At 38.0% G+C, this 18,979-nt stretch overlaps 1 protein-coding gene across 1 annotated transcript; it reads right to left on the reverse strand.

Moving 5' to 3' along the window:
* Positions 1-1,276: 1,276 nt before the first annotated feature.
* On the reverse strand, positions 1,277-2,152 carry LOC138895283 (uncharacterized). Its single transcript, XM_070179958.1, has one exon. It carries the CDS (start codon positions 2,150-2,152, stop codon positions 1,277-1,279), a length of 876 nt encoding a protein of 291 aa, XP_070036059.1.
* Between the last annotated feature and the right edge of the window lie 16,827 nt (positions 2,153-18,979).

Here is an 18,979-nt window from a genome sequence, read left to right on the forward strand (position 1 = left end):
TCACTGGCTTAATAATAACGGGGGTAACACGAGCCCCTTCCACGATTATGACAGGCTTGCCCGGGGCCCCTGGCACGACCACCTTTTGCCTCTCCTGGTTCGCTTCAACATCAACCGGAGGCCCTTTCACGACCAATACAGAAGGCTTCACGTTGAGCGCGCTTGGCTTCTCCGATACCCCTTTAATCGCCAAGGACATTGCTTTTGTAGAATCTAGAGCTTTGATTGGATTACTTTCACTAGCCCGGATCATCATGACAGACTTGGAAAAGTTTTTGGGCTCCCCATCTTTATGAACTATCTCGATCATATGTGTCTCTACATGGGTCAGCAACGGATTTTGGTTGATGTTTGGCGCCTCCGGGCTCTGGACCACAATTTGATTTTTATCAATAAGCTCTTGGATCGCCCTCTTCAAATGCCAACACTTCTCTGTGTCGTGCCCTGGGGCATCAGAACAATATGTTCATCTAAGGGAGTAATCAAGGTTCCTTGGAGGCGGATTTGGTATCTTGGGCTCAATTGGCCTCAAAACGTCCAACTGCCTCAACCTCTGAAACAAACTGGTATAGGACTCTCCAAGAGGGGTGAAGGTTTCTTTCCGCTGTTGCCTCTCTTTTCTGTAATCTGGCCTTGGTCAAAAACTTGGACCAGTAGGGTTTTGGTATGGTTGTGGTGGTGTATAAATATTTTGTGGAGTTGGAGCACGTCATTGCGGGTAAGAAGGGGGTTGAGCATATGACTGTGTGTGGTGAACATGGTATTGGGGTAGCTCGACAGAATATCTAGGTTCTTGTGGCGGGAGATAGTGCTGAGATGGATTATATGGAGCTTGGGTGTAGGCTTGAGGTTGGGGTCGAGTTTGGGTGTACTGGTGAGGCGGACCCCTTGGGCCACGCCACAATCCAGAGACAAACATAGCGACATCTTCTTTCTTCTTTTTGCCTAACAGGCTTCCGGTGCCACTTTGAATTGCCTGTGTGGTCGCTTTTATGGCAGAGTAGCTCATGATCTTGCTTGACTTGAGTCCCTCTTCCACCATTCCTCCCATCTTTACCACATCGTTGAAGGACTTACCTATGGCTGAGATCAAATGGCCAAAGTAAGTGGGCTCTAGGGCTTGAAGAAAGTACTCGACCATCTCATCTTCCTCCATTGGAGGGTAGACTCGTGCAGCTTGTTCTCTCCATCTGAAACCATATTCCCTAAAGCTTTCATTGGGCCTCTTCTCTACCTTGGTCAAAGATAGGCGATCCGGGACAATGTCTATATTGTACTAAAAGTGCCGAGCAAAGGCCTGAGCCAAGTCATCCCATGTGTACCACCTGCTAGTGTCTTGGCGGGTGTACCACTCTAAAGCTGCCCCACTCAGACTCTGACTGAAATATGCCATTAATAATTCATCTTTCCCACCGGCGCCTCTCATATTGCTGCAGAAGCCTCTCAAATAGGCCACGGGATCTCCATGTCCATCGTACGGGTCAAACTTGGGCATCTTGAACCCAGCGGGCAGTTGAACATCCGGAAATAAGCATAAATCCTTGTAAGCCACACTTACTTGGCTTCCTATCCCTTGCATGTTCTTCAAAGATTGCTCTAGGCTCTTCACTTTCCTGAACATCTCGTCCTGCTCCACATTCCGGGATGGTTTCTCAGTTTCGACAAGAGGTTCAAAGTGAGGGGCATGGGAATAAGGATCCGCGACTTTGAAAGTTGGTTCCGGAACATAATATTGGGTATCTGGAGCTTGGAACGCGGGTTCACTAGAAGATCTATGAAGGGTAGCTCGTGGAGGGGCTACGAAAACAGGAGCGGATGTCGGAGCAGGGTATGCAGTTATTTTGGGTGGTGGAGCATGAAAGGTTTGGGACGAGGTGCCAGGGCAGTGGCGATAAGGGGTAAAGCCTGGTGCGTGCTGAGGGGAAAGATCAATGGTAATGGGATCTTGGGCTTGTGACAGTGGTGGGATGAAAGCGGGATTTTCTAGGTGGTTAGCGGGGAATGAAGGTGGAGGATGCCCCCTGACCCAGGCTTGATACATTTCTGCCATTTGATGCTTCAACCTGTAGACCTCCTCTTTCAATTCAGACTCCGATTCTACAATCTCCCTTGGCGGGTCGACAACACCCGTGTCCAATTCTTTGCTAGTCATGACTGCCTTGCACTTTGATCTAGTGTTACAAGGGTGACTTGCCAGGATGCCAACAAACTAACCACCTAAAACAAAACCTGTATATGAGCATACAAAAACTTGGTCAGTTTTAAAAGCAATTTACAGATAGTTAATCGCACATTGGGTATGCAATGCACCTGAGCAGTTAACGTTCCTAAATGCTTTGCGACGGCTCGTATGTTTCATCCCGGCTTTTCCAAATTCTCCAATCCTGATTTTCCCTCTCTCCTTTGCTATGTTTCGCTCTTTTAATACTTATTCTTTCCTCTTTTCTTTAGTTCGACCCCTCTTTTCTTTCTTCCCTCATTTTCTCTCTTTTTCTCTCTCTTCTTTTCTATTTTCTTTTCTATTTTCTTTTAAGAATATGATCGAATCCTATGGGGATTGCCTACGTATCATGACGCCGCATGAATCAGATCATTATGTAGTTCATAGAAATAGATACGAAATAATTTATTTCATCAATAAAAGACATCTTTTTGGATTTTCTATTGCAAGGACTAAAAGTAGCGATGACTGCAAAAGGAAAATCTACAGACTCGAAATAAAGTAATAGACAACCTTGACAAAGACGAACAAGACTCGGAGAAAGTAAAATACAGACTACTAAAGGAAATCAAAAATACATAAGAGCCTCCACTGGTACTCCGGAGGCTTGCGGGACATCAGCCGGTCTCCGCACGGGCCTGCGGGCAATATCTTCTTGAAGGCGGTCTAGGTCAACCATCACCTGTCGGACGAATGTCATTACAGAAGCAAAAAATATAGACTTGGTCATGTCTTCACATTCATGGCATTTCATTACAACATAATCAGCTATCTCTTTAATCCTCATTCTGATGACACCCTTTTCTTGAAGCAAACGTCCAATCTGCTGGGCCCGAGCCTCTAACACTTGTGTATCTGTGTTGCTTTGGTCTTGTAACTGCTTCAGGCTTTCTTGTAGTTGGTAAATCAGTGCATAGCAATGCTCTCTTTCTGTCTTGAAATCCTTTGTTTGCCTGATCATTTCATTTTCCAGGGCAACCAGCTTTTTCTGTAAAATTGCTACTTCTTTGTCATATTTCTGCTTCAACTGGTGGGCTAATCTAGCGTGTTCTTCCGCACCTTTGGCCAGCTTTGCTTGAGCGTTGAACAAGTCCCCTTCGACCTTTGTCAAGTCAAAACCGTAATCATGCACTTTCCTCCTCAGGTTGGTTATAATTTTCTCATCTCTCTCACTTTTTGCTGGTGTCTCGGCGGCTATCTTCATTCTCTGGATCTGGGCTCGAAGGGCTTCATTTTCCTTGGCCAACCTCTTCTTTTCCCCTTCATCTTCAGCTGCCTGCAAACTACTATCAAATTTGATTTTTTCAATCTGTTCTTCTAGCTTGTTTATAGTAGTTCGGTATTCCTTTTCTTTAGCCAACCAAACCCATTGCTCTCGTGCTCCATCGGTGAATTGTTGGACATGGGGCCTTTTGGCGGGCTGTTCTGGCTCTTGACCGACCCAACTTCTTTTCCTGTACCACGTGGCGTAGTTGGATCCTACTTCACCTATGGACAAATCTCGTACTTGAGTCTGTGGTTCCAGGAACCTGCATTGGTGCCAAATCTGGCGAACCCTTTCTTCTGGAAACGTGGCTTTCGGGCATATTTCAATAACATGAGGACTCAAATCTTCGTCATAGGGGATTGTTTGGTATCTGCCCAACTGGCGTAGGACCCGATGTGGGGCATATGGCTGAATACTCCGAAGACCTATTAATAAAAGAAAGCACATTCCGGCGGACATGTAGATAACTTCGTCGACCGGGAGCCAACCAAAAGCCCACTCAATTCGATTTGCATTTAAAGAACCCAAATACGCGAACCATGCCTCAGTACCTTCTTGAAACTCATGACCGTTTACTCGATTTTCATATTGTTCGATGCAATTGAGTCCGGTCAGACCGTAGTTCATGTAACCTGGGCGATGACAAAGATGTTCTACCAACCACATTTGTAAAAGCAAGTTGCAACCCTCAAAAAATTTTGTCCCGGCTCGACAAGCGGTTAAAGCTCGGTAAATTTCTGCGAGAATCATCGGTATGATAGTGCCATTGGCCCTTTTGACCATAAAGTTGGCCACTCCTGCGAGCCCCAATTCTATATGTTTGTCACTCCTTGGGCATATCAGAGTACCTAAAAATGCCACCACAAAGGCCAGACCCCTACGTGCTTCCCATTTGTCTTTATTTCCCTGATGATTCAAACCAGTGTCCGGAGTCTCAAATCCGTGGGGGTCCCCATATCGGCTGTATAAGAAACGGAATGTGCAGAATCCTCCGGCTAAATTTTCATCTTTAACCTGCCGGCTAATACTGAGGAGGTCCAAAAACTTATGAGGGGTTACAGTTCTTGGTGCTACTGGATATTGATGCCTTAACTTCCCTTCGAAACCAGCATAACCTGCTACCTCCTCTAGTGTAGGGGTCAACTCGAAATCGGAGAAGTGGAAAACATTGTGTGTCGGGTCCCAAAACAGTATCAAAGCTTCGATTATATCAACCCTTGGTTTAATTTCCAGAAGACCAGTGAGCCCACCTAAAGCCTTTGTCACAGAACGCTTGCTGACCTCCCCCAGGTCGTTCCACCACATATGGAGTCCTAGTGGAATCTCGTCTATGACTCGAAAAGGTATATTTTCAACAGTGCTCATCCTGCACATTTTATTTAAGGTGACCGGTTAAAAACAAGTGATTTTTGATTTTTATTTTTATTTTCGGCCCCAAAAGAAAGATTATTTGTGCAAAATAAAACTCAAACAACTCAAGGCCACCTTTGCAAATACGGCCCTTCAGCCCTTCAGAAATGAAGATTTTAAAGCTGTGCTTGCTAAGTGGCCAAAATTAGGAAAAGAGCCATAGGTGGCTATTCTGGTAAAACAAACTTCCTGCGTCCCGTCGGGACGTTTCTGGCTATTTGGACAGAAAATGACATGCCCTAAATTTATTTATGACAAAACGATGCATTTTCATATTTTCTGGTTATTTTTGCAAAAATGGTGCCGGACCCGATGAATGTTGCCTACGTATCTCACATCCGGTGAGAATCAAACCCGCATAGTTCGGTCAATTTTGATGCACAGAAATATATGATTTGTTTTGAAATGATTTTCTCTTCTTTTTTTTTTGTCTTTTTTTTTTGGTAGAGCAACGGGATTTTTTTTGAAATATCAGGATTATCAAAACCGGGCATTTTTCTATCCTACCTCACTCTTGGTTTTTCTTTTTTTTTCTTTTTTTTTTTGATTTTCTTTCCTTACTCTAGAAACCGATCAACATACAAGCCAAGCAAATTAATGCACAAGTAGCACGTAAAGGATGCATCATGATGGTCTTTTAATTTTCGGGTGCACCTATCCTAGACGGACCCAACCCATGTGTTGAGTCCCCTAAGTCAAATGCACATGATGCCAGCAAACGCGCCTACTAGGGATCCGGCATGAGGCTGTGTTACTCTAAGTTTTAAATCCTGGGTGTATTGTTCTAGACCTGGCTTACCCGAGCGGACAACTCGAGCCGGGGGGGAGGGGGGCAGCGTACCGAGAATACAGAAGCTTTACCGGCTTTGCAACTTGTCCGAACCTCGTTCTAAAATTAGGATATGACTCTAACAGAAAAGAAGTCACGCGAAGCGCATGCTCCCCAGAAGATTTAGAAGACTCAGAGAGAAGGAGGGTTTCGTAGCAATTTATATACAGTTCAAACAATATCAAAGCGGTAAAAAGCGGCATTTAGCACATTAGGTTCAAACACGTAAAAATCAGATAATAGATAAAAGCCAAGTATAACAGTTATTCTAAGCTCGAATTCTGAACCCTGAACCAGAGATTCTGGGTTCGATCCCCAGCAGAGTCGCTAGAGCTGTCACACCTCCTTTTTCCCGAAGGCGGGTAGGGGATAAGGGAGTTTTTCCAATTAAAGTGACAATATTCGAAATGGAATTATTTATTAAATGAGAGTCGCCACTTGGGATAATTTATGGTGTCCCAAGTCACCGGTTTATTTTAAATCCCAAATCGAGAAAATTTGACTCTATTTATGGTCCGCGAACACAGAAGACCGGGTAAGGAATTCTGTTAACCCGGGAGAAGGTATGAGGTACTCCCGAATTTCGTGGTTTTAGCACGGTCGCTCAACTATCAATAATCGGCCTAATTATCTGATTAATACATATTTATAACCTATTGTGCATTTTAGCTTTTTAACCACTTTTAATTATTTATGGAGTTTATTTGAATAAGTCGTGATGTCGCGCACTCATTGGTTTTTGTACACATTGCGAATCGCACCACGTGAAACATACCCACGATTTACAACGTGTTGATTTTATTATTAACATTTGAAGTTATAGTCGAGTCACGTGAAACGCACACTCGAATTGGGATTTGCGTATCATGACTATGTCACGGGAACCGTACCCATAGTCACGATGATTTATTATTAATCGCACCTAAAGCACACTACGATTGTTCATGAATTATTTATTTCCTTTTTTTTTCCTAAGGTTTGAGAATATTGTAAGATCAAGAGTCATGAATATTGGATTGGTTGTGGAGAAGATGTATAATTTTAACTATTTGGATTAACAAAAATTGCATTCTTTCAATTAACGATACTAATGGCCTATTCCTGACGGATGAGCACTAAACATTTTGGAACCCAATCTCTTTTATTTTATTCTTAACACTTATGAATAACTCTGTAGATGAAACAAACCCATCACAATAACCAAATAAGTAATTCAAACTTCACGTTCTAACTAGCTACAGAAGCAATTACAACTTCTGTCTTTCTATTTCCCTAGCAGATTCACAATTCACAAGGAGGCAACTATCATTAATCATACAGCTCAAAACAGAAACTACTTGGAATAAGTTTAATCCTGTAAGTTCATCTTAAGCATGAATCACTGCTTTTAGGAAGCGGGTTCTGTTAACAAACCGTATCAATTTAATCAACCATTACTTAACAATTTTGACATTTAATTGAAACATGTATTGCATCATCAGATATTCATCAAAGAAGGAAACTTAGGCAGATTTGGAAACTAAACAGACCAGATCTAAAAGATCAATCACCCACTGAATATAAACAACTAATGTTTTATTCCCAAACTCGAAATGAAGGATAACAGATGAAGATCCACATACCTAAATAGTAGAAAATGAATGAACTCAACCAAATAAAGGTCTGAAATTGTTGAAATGAAACTCAGTAACTTGAAGCAAACGTGTCCAGCAGCAGTCGATACCGATTTGAGAGTTTAATCTTTCTTAAAAACCCAGGGATTAACCAACAAAATCAACAGAAAACCAAATAGCTCTTTGAACCTGCAGATCTAAACTAACATTTTTTGGCATTTTTAGTACTTTCAACTGTTGTTCTTATGTTTTTTTTAGCTACCCTTGATTTCAAATCTAAAGAAAATGAAATTGCAGATGGTGAGGCGAGTCCATGAGTATGGTGTCTGAGAGAGGTGAGAGTGAAAGAGTGAGAGGCAGAGATGGGGTTTGTCCGTTTCTTTTTCTCTATCCCTCAATAGCAAAAAAAGGTCATATGAACAAACAGAAAAATTCAAATTCATTACAAATTGGGACCAGTATAAGGATAATGGTAATTGATGAATAAACTCAAAGTCAGAATTTTAGCTTCTTAACGCAAATACAAACACATCACAGCTGAGCAATTAGTGTAAATAAATCTTATATCAATTAACATGTATACATGAAATTAAACATGGACACAAAATGCGATTCAGATCTTCAAGTGAACATCCTAGTAGAGAAATGCAGAGGTTGATCAGAGGAATGGATTCAAACTAATTTAGCCTTTAAGCACACCAGATCTAACAGCGTAAAGCAACAAACAACTCCAGCTTCATTGATGATTTCAAGTCAAAGTAACAGAGACGTATGAACATACCTATGAGCAGAACACAGCTGAAATTGGACCAAATAAAGGTCAGAAAAATCAGAGAGAATTCAGCTATGTAGATACAACAGCTTCAACAACGACAAAGAGAAATCTGCACTTCAAAAGGCAGCTTCTCGAGCAGCAACGAGCTCACAAACATCTCAGTCGAAGTCCAGTTTTCAACTCAAAATCCAGAGTGAAAAGAAGAGACGGAATATTTTTTTTTTATTTTTAGACAGTAATCAAAATAAATGAACCGACGAACACTGACCGTGTTTCTTCTCTTTCTGTATTTTTGTTTTGAAACTAAACCAGAAAAATAAAATAAAATAAAAAGAACGAAGACGAACCACTCAAAAGAAAAAGAACATTGTTTCTTTTTTTTCAGAACCCTAGCTTTCCTTTCCGATTTTCCTCTGAAATTTTTTTTGTTCAAAAAAAAACCCACCCCCACAAATCTCTTAACATCCCTATATATACCCGAAATTTTCATACCCTTTTTTCTTTCTTCAAGTCATGCCCAAAATTCCTCTTTCCGTCCGAAAAATCCGCGAGAATCCGATTCTCTTTCTTGTGAACCAAATTGGACAAATGGAGGTCTAGGATCTTGAATCTCTAAGATCCTACGACCACCATTCATCCGAGATTGTTCTCAATACCAAAAGCGCGTGAAGCCTAAGGGAGAGAAGAATCTTTCTGTCAGAGGTCGTTACGGGACGGGTGACGTGGAGGAGGGAGGGTTAAGGAACCACGTGCGTGAGTTGGAGGTAGAGTGAACTCGTTTGAGTTCAAGCGAGTTCGGTCGACGGAGGGAGAGAAAAGGGGGTGGGCGCCGCTTGGTTAGGAATTAGGTTTAGGGTTCTGGGGGAGGGGAAACGCATAATAGGCTTTTTATATGGGGGGTGAGAGTGTACTGTGTCCGTTGGATGCGATGGATTGAACGGTCGAGATCGATCCGTCCAAAACGACGTCGTTCGCACTTAGTGGTGAGACTGGACCGGGTGAGGGGCTGGGCTTGGCGGAATTCAGGTGAGTGTTTTGGCCCAGATTTAAACCCAAACCGAATTTCCTTCTCTTTTTCTTTTTCCTTGATTTTAAATAAAATTAATTAATCAAAAACCTAAATTAAGTATTAAATCAATCTAATTTGTAGGAATAAACCTAGTTATCTATTTTACCATTAATTAATTTAGACTAATGAAGGAAGAATTACTTAATTTGCGATTAAAAGCTAAAAATACAAAAACGACCCATATTTTGTGATTTTCTGTTTAATAATGCAATTAACTTATGTAATTAAATCCTAAATGCAACTAAACCTAAAGTGTTATGCATGAAATACTTTTAGACATTTTGGTGTTTTTCTTATGATTTTTAGAATGTTAAATATGCAAATAAATGCAAGAAACAATTAACCGAAAATCTCTACAAATTCTGTAAAACCTAAAACAATTAAGAAAAAAATCTATTTGTGAATTTTGTAGGAATATTTTAGTCGGGCAAAAATCACGTGCTCACAGTCCCCTTTCCAGAGACTCAAGGTAGATCTGTCGGCATTCACAGACCTTGAAGTCCCCCTCTACTTTTTATGTCACTGTTGTTTTCTTTCATTCAGACAGTTATATTTCTTCCAGACTATTACTTGTAGTAAATTCTAGAATGCTCATGAATTGTGACTCCAGATCCGGGTGATAGTAGTTAATACAGTTTTATAAAATTCCGCACCTCTTATATTTCAACTTAGTTAATTATTGTTATTTACTGAATGGTAATAAGGAATTGGTTTAACGATTTTCTAACGTTGGCTTGCCTAGTAAGTAAAATATTAGGCGCCATCACGGTCCCATCGGTGAGAAATTTCGGGTCGTGACACCAACCATCACCGTGAGTTATAAAGTAATAAAAGAATGTTCGGGGAGTTTTATTTTAGGGAACGGATTTCTAAAAGTTAAAATAACTGGTTGGGTCATTACAGTATATTCGGTCCTCGTTATCATTCCATGTATTCAATTAAAGTTCGTGACTAAGTACTACCAGTCTTGGGAAGTTGCATATTCATATTTTTTTCGCTGTCAGTTTTGATTATTTATTTAATTCAAAAAAAAATGGCTTCAAAATGTAATTGAAATCGGCTTACCTAGTCTTAGAGACTAGGTGCCATCACGATACCTGTGGTGGAATTTTGGATCGTGACACATAATCGGTTCAGGGTCAGGAACCAAATAATTCCTATCTAGAAATATGAATGTGTTATATGATTAAATTATTCCACCACAATGCACAAAGATGGATCCCCAAATAAGGCTAAGGATATGTGTTGGTAATCCCAACAATAGGGGGAGAAAATGGGCAGCTAAAAAAGTAATGCATGTAATGAATTATTATGAGTACATCTAGATTCTCGTATGAGAAAATGTAAACTTGAAGTTCAAGTGATAATTCATTTGTAAAATATTGCCAGACGTATTTGTTGACCCAAAGCTAAATTTCATATTCAACTGCTAATGCTCCAAATAAAATAAAGTTCATAATGAATAGAGTCTATGGCATGCATGAAGCATAATAGACTAATCGGTTCCAACGATAAAACTCCTTGAAGAAGGAGAGGAGCAAATATTCAAGATGGACATAATAAGAAGGCATGTGCACTAGAAGAGCACCACGACATAACACTTCATAAGACCTCATGGAAGAGGCTCAGGTACCTAAAAATAATAAGATAAACAGATCTCAATAAGTTATGTCTTTATTGGGTAATAGTAGAACTGATATAAAATGATCGTCGACGATATTGTTAGTATAATGTAACGCTCAATATTATTAATGTTGACGAGGATCTTGAGCTCAAATCTGTCATGGAATTTGGACAGATAAATGATTGGCTAAATGAAAAATACACAATGAAAATTGATTTCACATTAAAAATATGAAGTTGGACGGATAGTCCCAACACCTGGAAGTATAAAGTCAGTGAAGGTATAAATGTGTTCTTGTGCAAAAAAAGGTCAAGTCGATAGACAAAAAGACGACTTGTGTCACAAGAAGATTTGTAAATATACTGGCATTGATTATATAGAGACATGTTCTCCTGTGGTGAATGTCGTCATTTCAGGTTTTAATCTGGAAATACAAGAAAAACGTGATATGCGTATAATGGAAATCATTGAAGGATTTAAATTGTTCTGAAGCATATTAAGGTTTCCAAGAAATTTATTAAATAAAGCTTCAAAAATCCTTGTACGGATTTATACAATCAGGGCGCATGTGGTATAATCACCTGAGTGAGTACCTGTTGAAAGAAGGGTACAAAAATGATTCAATTTGTCCTTGTGTCTTTATAAAAAGATCTAGATCTAAATTTGTTATAATCGCCATGTATCTTGATGATTTAAATATCATTGGATCTCCTAAGGAGCTTCCTAAAGCAGTAGACTATTTAAAGAAAGAATTTGAAATGAAAGATCTTGGAAAGATAAAATTTTATCTTGGTCTATAAATTGAGTATATGAAAGATGGAATTTTTGTCCATCAATCAGCATACACTAAAAAGATTTTAAAGCGATTCTATATGGATAAAGCATAACCATTGAGTATCCTGATGGTTGTGAGATCACTCGATATAAATAAAGATCCATTCCGACCTCATGAAAATAATGAAGAGCTTCTTGGTTCCGAAATACCATATCTTAGTGCAATTGGTGCACTAATGTATCTTTCTAGCATTACAAGGTCTGACATAACTTTTTCAGTTACTATCTTAACAAGATATAGCTCTGCTCCTACAAGGAGACATTGAAATGGAATCAAACACATATTGCGGTATTTAAAAGGGACTACCGATATGGGATTATTTTATGGCAATGATTGCAGTCCCGATCTTGTTGGTTATGCCGATATTGGGTATTTATCTTACCCAGACAAGACTCGATCTCAAACAGGCTATGTGTTTACATATGGAGGCGCTGCCATATCTTGGCGGCCGACTAAGCAATTCGTGGCTACTTTATCTAATCATTCTGAGATAATTTTTATTCATGAAGCAAGTAGAGAATGTGTATGGTTGAGGTTTATAATACACCTTATTCGAGACAAATGTGGTTTGAAGTGTGACAAACTACCAATAATTTTGTATGAAGACAATGCAACATGCATAGCCCAATTGAAGGGAGGATTCATAAAAGGGGATAGGACAAAGCACATTTCACCAAAGTTATTATTCACACATGATCTTCAAAAGAATGGTGATATCAATGTGCAACAGATCCATTCAAGTGATAATATGGCTAATTTGTTCACCAAATCTCTACCGACGTCAACCTTCAAGAAACTAGTGTACAAGATTGGGATGCGAAGGCTCAAGGATATGAATTGATGCTTTCATCAGGCGGAGGTAATACGCGTTGTATTCTTTTTTCCTTACAAGATTTTGTCCCACTGTGTTTTCCTTGAAAGGTTTTTAACGAGGCAACCAAAAGGCATATTTCTAAATATGTACTCTTTTTTCTTCACTGGGATATTTTCCCTTAGGGTTTTTTCCTAATAAGGTTTTAACGAGGCACATTATCTATGGACATCCAATGGGGGGTGTTATAAGAAAAATCAAAGTATGGTGGATGTCTACTCTTCCTCGATGATCTTCTCAAATACTTAATGATATATTCAATGACATATTTCTATGCTTAATGACATATTTTTTTTCACTTTTTATGCCTATATAAAGGCTTTGTAATAGATAGAAAAATACACACAATTGAAGAAGAAATAAGAATCTGTCCTCTCTTTCTCTCTATATCTCTTAGCTTGTTTTTCTTTGTTGTATATTGTTACTTTGAGATATATTTTATAACATGGTTTACGTTTTACCATATATTTACATTTACAATAATAGGAAAAGATCACGTCCTACACTATTCTTGCGATACTCTTTTTTAATGAAAAGGAATGATTTGATCAATTAGTTTTATATGTTGGTATATATATGAGTTTGTCTTTTCTTAAAAGATATCTTTTATGCTAGATTACGTCCAGAAATTTCAGCTTATGTACATATTGCTTCCTCTACCAATATGTTCTTTAATCTGTTTTAAAAAGAATTATAACTTTTAAAATTTAGTAGCGATTTAATTTTATCCTTAATGAGATTTCTATAACTTGTTTTAGATTACAAATTTTAAAAGTTTATTTTTAAATTTTTTTTGTATCTATTCAAATTTTGCCACATCAAATGAATCGGAGATAATACTTATTTAGTGGCACAATTCAAATATCACGTTATATTACGATCGGTACTTGTCATATCAATATATTAGGGTTGCCTTTTGTTATTTAGTGGCATTATTCAAATATCACGTTTTAAATTGCAATTGGTACTTGTTCTGTCAATTTTCCTTTATTTTAGTACTAGGTGGGAATAACACGGACATAAGTGGTTAGGATATTATAGATATTTTCTTTAACATGAGTGCGAATATGAAAATGGGCCGAGACCCGTGTTTACGAAAAATATGAAAATAGGCTAAGACCCATATTTTTATGATGTTGAAATGAGGTGTCACATGGTGACTTTTCAATTGAAAGAATTATATTCAAAAATTTTATTTGAAAGGATTTTTATTCAAAAAGAAGTATATAAAAGAATTATATTTGAAAAAGAGTTATATTCGTAAGAATTATGTGTGAAAGGTATTTAATTGAAGAACTTGATTTAACTGGGTGTAATTGTATTTATCAATTATTGAACAATATTAATGGTGATTTTATTGTCTTACTGTGTACATCACTGGTTGTTTTATGTTGCCCTTGACTGTACCTCGTCTCTACTCCATTGAGGTTAGTCTTGATACTTACTGGGTACCGACCATGGTGTACTCATACTACACTTCTGTACATTTTTATGCAGAACAAGGTATTGGAGATATCGAACTTGAGCAAAGTTAAAGCGGGATCGTAAGGATTCAAGGTAGAGCTGCTTGGTTGTCGCAGTCCCTTGGAGTCTTTTCATTTCATTGTACTGTTAATTTTTAATCAAACAATATTGTATATTCGGTCCTCGTGATCATTTTATGTATTCAGTTAGAGTTCATGACTCACTACTACCGGTCTTGGGAGGTTGTATATTCATGTTTGTTCCGCTGTTAGTTTTGATTAACTATTTAATTCAAAAAATAAATATGGCATTAAAATATAATTAAAATCGGCTTACCTAGTTTTAGACACTCACTTATGTAATTAACTTATATAAGTAGCTATCTACACTTGTCCCGAAAACTTAATTATCTATTTTTGTTATACTAAGAGCGAAAAATCTCGTAGCGACATATCATTCGCCTTTTTAAATTATTAGAAATAGATTTTACATTGATCAAAATTGTAAGTTAATTATTTTTCTAATATTTAAAAATTAAAAATCAACTAAATTCTTTTAAAAAATTGTTAAATCTTCCTTTATTTAAACGATATAGGAAATCCTAATATGTAGGATTACTAATCCCACTCCAATTAAAGTTTTCAAATGTATGTATTTGGTTACGTTATCACTCGATGTAGTCACGATTTTGACATTTCACTTGAACATATTCGATTGATTTAAATTTTTACACTCTAATAAATTGACTAAAGAAATAATTAAGTTTTAGAATGTATTATAATAAAATGTTGATAGATTATTATACATTTTAAAAATAAATTGTATATGAAGAAAATCATAAAACATAATATTTATATTGGATGAAAATAAAGTTATAATTAAACATTATTATAGTTACCATTAAAAATAAAAATTTTAAAATTAACTAATATTAAAAATTTTAATCAACAAAAAATATTTTCCTTAACATTGAGAACAATAATTAAGTCTTTGAATCAACTAACTACTTTTCATAAGATATTCTCACAAAGTCCTTAGAAATTAGAAAGGCATATGCACATGTGTAAAGAGCAAGATTTCGAGCTAGCTAAATAGGAATAATATTAATTATCTTCAGGAACTTATAGCTAAAGATTTCTTCTCCTCTTTGTCATCTGCCGGAGCGACTTAATTCCAAGCATTATTATATACTTCATAACATGTTATTATACCTTCGTAGTCTGTAGCATTACCTGGCATGCAAAAAGTGTAATATTAACATCGTTAGAGCGTTTTAAAGTATTTAAAACTTACCGAAATCTTCAGAAATACTACGGTTGGTAAGGAAAATATTTTTTAGTTTCCATATTTGGTTCATCAAAATATTTTGGAAAAAGGAAACATGATCCTTCATGCATTAACACTCATGATCCTTCACAATATTACGGTTGGTAAGGAAAATGGCTTTCTTGATGAAAGTAGGGAAATCAAATTAAATTTCATAAATAGTATTTTTTTTTTGGAATACTAATTGTCTTCTTCCTATCACCAATACTCTAATCCCATTACTAGGAGTGTCAATGGATATTTAAAAACTGACCAAACCGACCGAACCGTACCGAACCAACTAATTTTTAGGTTTCTTTTTGTGATGACCCAAAAGGTTATCTTATCTTTTAGAACTCGAATCCGCGCTCTTAAGTCTTAAAAATCTCATTTCTACCCTTCTCAATTTGCGTGCGTATTCCGGGCAGGTTTTCAGAAAGTTTTTATGTTGAAAATTGATGAAAATAAGAATTTATGCCTTAAAAGTTAATTTTAATTGATTTCGGTTAATATTTTTGGTAAACGGGCCCGAATCCATATTTTGACGGTTCCGGTGGGTCCGTATCGAATTATGGGACCTCGGCGTATGCCCTTGTCACGACCCAAAATTTTCCACCGACGGGAGCGTGATGGTGCCTAACATTTCATGTGCTTGGCCAGCCAACGTTAGAAAATAGTTAAACCAATTCCTCATTTCCATTCCGTAAACAACAATAATTAACTAAGATGAAATATAAGAGGTGCGGAATTTTATAAAACTGTATTAATTACTACCACCCGGATCTGGAGTCACAATTCACGAGCATTCTAGAATTTACTACAAGTACTGGTAAGTGTCGAGCCTAACCTCGACGAAGTAGTGACGAAGCTAAGGCAAGGCACCTACAAATCAACCCGTACAATTTAACAGTGTATATACAAATAACATAAATGAAGAACTAAGTAGGAAATGTCGGGTGGGGAACATACTGAGGGAATACAAGATAATGAACTACAACAGAATAATCACCGGAGCATTCAATATACCACGAATCAAAAGGAATAGTGAATTCAGTAAGGAAAAATGCACGGCATCACCCTTCGTGCTTTTGCTCTCAATCTCACCATAAAATAAATAGAAACGACGCGGCATCACCCTTCGTGCATTAACTCTCATATCATGGCACGTCATCACCCTTCGTGCATTAACACTCACAATATGGCACGGCATCACCCTTCGTGCATTAACACTCACAATAAGGCACGGCATCACCCTTCGTGCATTAACACTCATAATATGGCACAACATCACCCTTCGTGCATTAACACTCACAATATGACACGGCATCACCCTTCGTGCATTAACACTCACAATATGGTACGGCATTACCCTTTATGCATTAACACTCTCTCTTACCATAATGCAATGCATAAATATCAACAGAGAGATAGAATAACAAGTACAAACCTTACTTCAACATTTGGTTCCATAACATCAATCTCAACTTTGAAATAAAAAGTCAATTATCACCAGAAAATTCGTAAACATGATAAGAACGATAAATTGAACAACACTAGTATAACACATCGCAATTAGGCATAGGAATGAGACAATATAAGAAAAACTGAGAAACATGGAAAACATGTAAATTGGCGGCGCATAAGTACTCGTCACCTCACATATATGTCGCTCACATGAATTTCACTTAGCAAGTAATCTAAGGTTCCTACTTCCCTCAAGTCAGGGTTAGACACAACACTTACCTCGCTCTGAAGACCACTTAATTCTCAATCACAGTTTTTCCTTTGGAATTCACCTCCAAACCACTCTTATCTATTCAAAAATGACTCAATAATATTAAATATTGCTTAAGAAATTAATTATATTGCATAAATTAAATTCTCCAAATTTTCCTCCAAAAGGTTGAAAAACCCGAGGTTCGGACCAAAATCCTTTTACCCATTTACCCCCGAGACCGGATATACAATTGGTTTTAGAATCCGATCTCAATTCAAGGTCTAAATCCCCAAAATTCAAAATTTCTAAGTTCTACCCAAAAATCCTAATTTCACCATAAAAATGCTAGATTCTAGGTTGAAATCTTGTTAAAGATGTAAAAGATTGAAAGAAAAGATTTAGGAATCATTTACCTATGATTTGGGGAAGATTTGGTCTTTGAAAAATCGCCTATTAAGGTTTAGGTTTTGAAAAATTGAAGAATGAATGAAAACTCCCCTCTAAGTCTAAAGTTATCAGCTGCGGATGTCGCATTTGCGACCTGAGCTTCGCAATTGCGAAGCTCGCAAATGCGAAGGGGTCATCGCAAATGCGAGATCCTTCACATTTCTGCTGCCTTCGCATTTGCGAAGAATATGCCGCATTTGCGACAATTGGCTCATCGCATTTGCGGGAAGAAATTCGCATTTTCGAACATACCCTTCCCCATACCCCCATCGCAATTACGAAGAAAATCTCGCAATTGCGAGAACATGCTGGCCGAAGCCTTCTTCGCAATTGCGATAGATACCTCGCAATTGCCAGGCCTGCTTATTTCGCATTTGCGAAGCCTGATCTCGCAATTACAAGATCAGAGGCCTACAACAAGTTCAGTTATACCAGCAAAATTTTCTAAGTTCAAAACATCCCGTGGCCTATCCGAAACTCACCCGAGCCCTCTGGGCTCCAAACCGAACATGCCCACAAGTCTAAAAACATCATACAAACTTGCTCGCACGATCAAATCGCCAAAATAACACCTAGAACTATGAATTTAGCACCAAATCAAATGAAAGTCTCAAGAACACTTTAAAATTCATATCTTCTCAACTGGACGTCCGAATCACGTCAAATCAACTCCGTTTCTCACCAATTTTCACAGACAAGTCTTAAATATCATAATGAACCTGCACCGGGCTCCGGAACCAGAATACGGACTCGGCACTAACAATGTCAAATATTAATCAATTCTTAAAAATAATTAATTTTCAGACTTTTAATTTTCATCAAAAATTCATAACTTGAGCTAGGAACCTCCGAATTCGATTCTGGGCATACGCCCAGGTCCCATAATTCGATACGGACCCACCGGGACCCTCAAAACGCGGATCCGGGCCTGTTTACCAAAAATATTGACCGAAGTCAAGTAAAATTAACTTTTAAGGCATATATTCTTATTTTCATCAATTTTCAACATAAAAGCTTTCCAGAAACTTGCCCGGACTGTGCACGCAAATCGAGGAGGATAAAAATGAGATTTTTAAGGCTTAAGAGCGCAGATTCGAGTTCTAAAACATAAGATGATATTTTGAGTCATCACATTCTCCACCTCTAAAACAACCATTCGTCCTTGAACGGACATAGAAAAGTACCTGGGCTGGTGAAAAGGTGGGGATATCTACTCCGCATATCGGACTCGGACTCCCAAGTAGCTGCCTCAATAGGCTGACCTCTCCATTGCACTCAAACTGAAGGGTAACTCTTTGATCTCAACTGGCGAACTTGCCGGGCTAGAATTGCAACCGACTCCTCCTCATAAGTCAAATCCTTGTCTAACTAGATAGAGCTGAAATCTAATACATGAGACGGATCACCATGATATTTCCGGAGCATAGACACATGGAATACCGGATGAACTTAGGATAACCCTGGAGGCAATGCAAGTCTATAAGCTACCTCCCCCCACTCTCTCGAGGATCTCAAATGGCCCGATATACCTA

Source organism: Nicotiana tomentosiformis, chromosome 7 (genome assembly GCF_000390325.3).
Source record: "Nicotiana tomentosiformis chromosome 7, ASM39032v3, whole genome shotgun sequence".
NCBI classification, from domain to species: Eukaryota; Viridiplantae; Streptophyta; class Magnoliopsida; order Solanales; family Solanaceae; genus Nicotiana; species Nicotiana tomentosiformis.

Excerpts from the sequence above, each read along its gene's own strand:
- LOC138895283 (XM_070179958.1), bottom strand. The coding sequence starts at position 2,152 with ATGACTAGCAAAGAATTGGACACGGGTGTTGTCGACCCGCCAAGGGAG.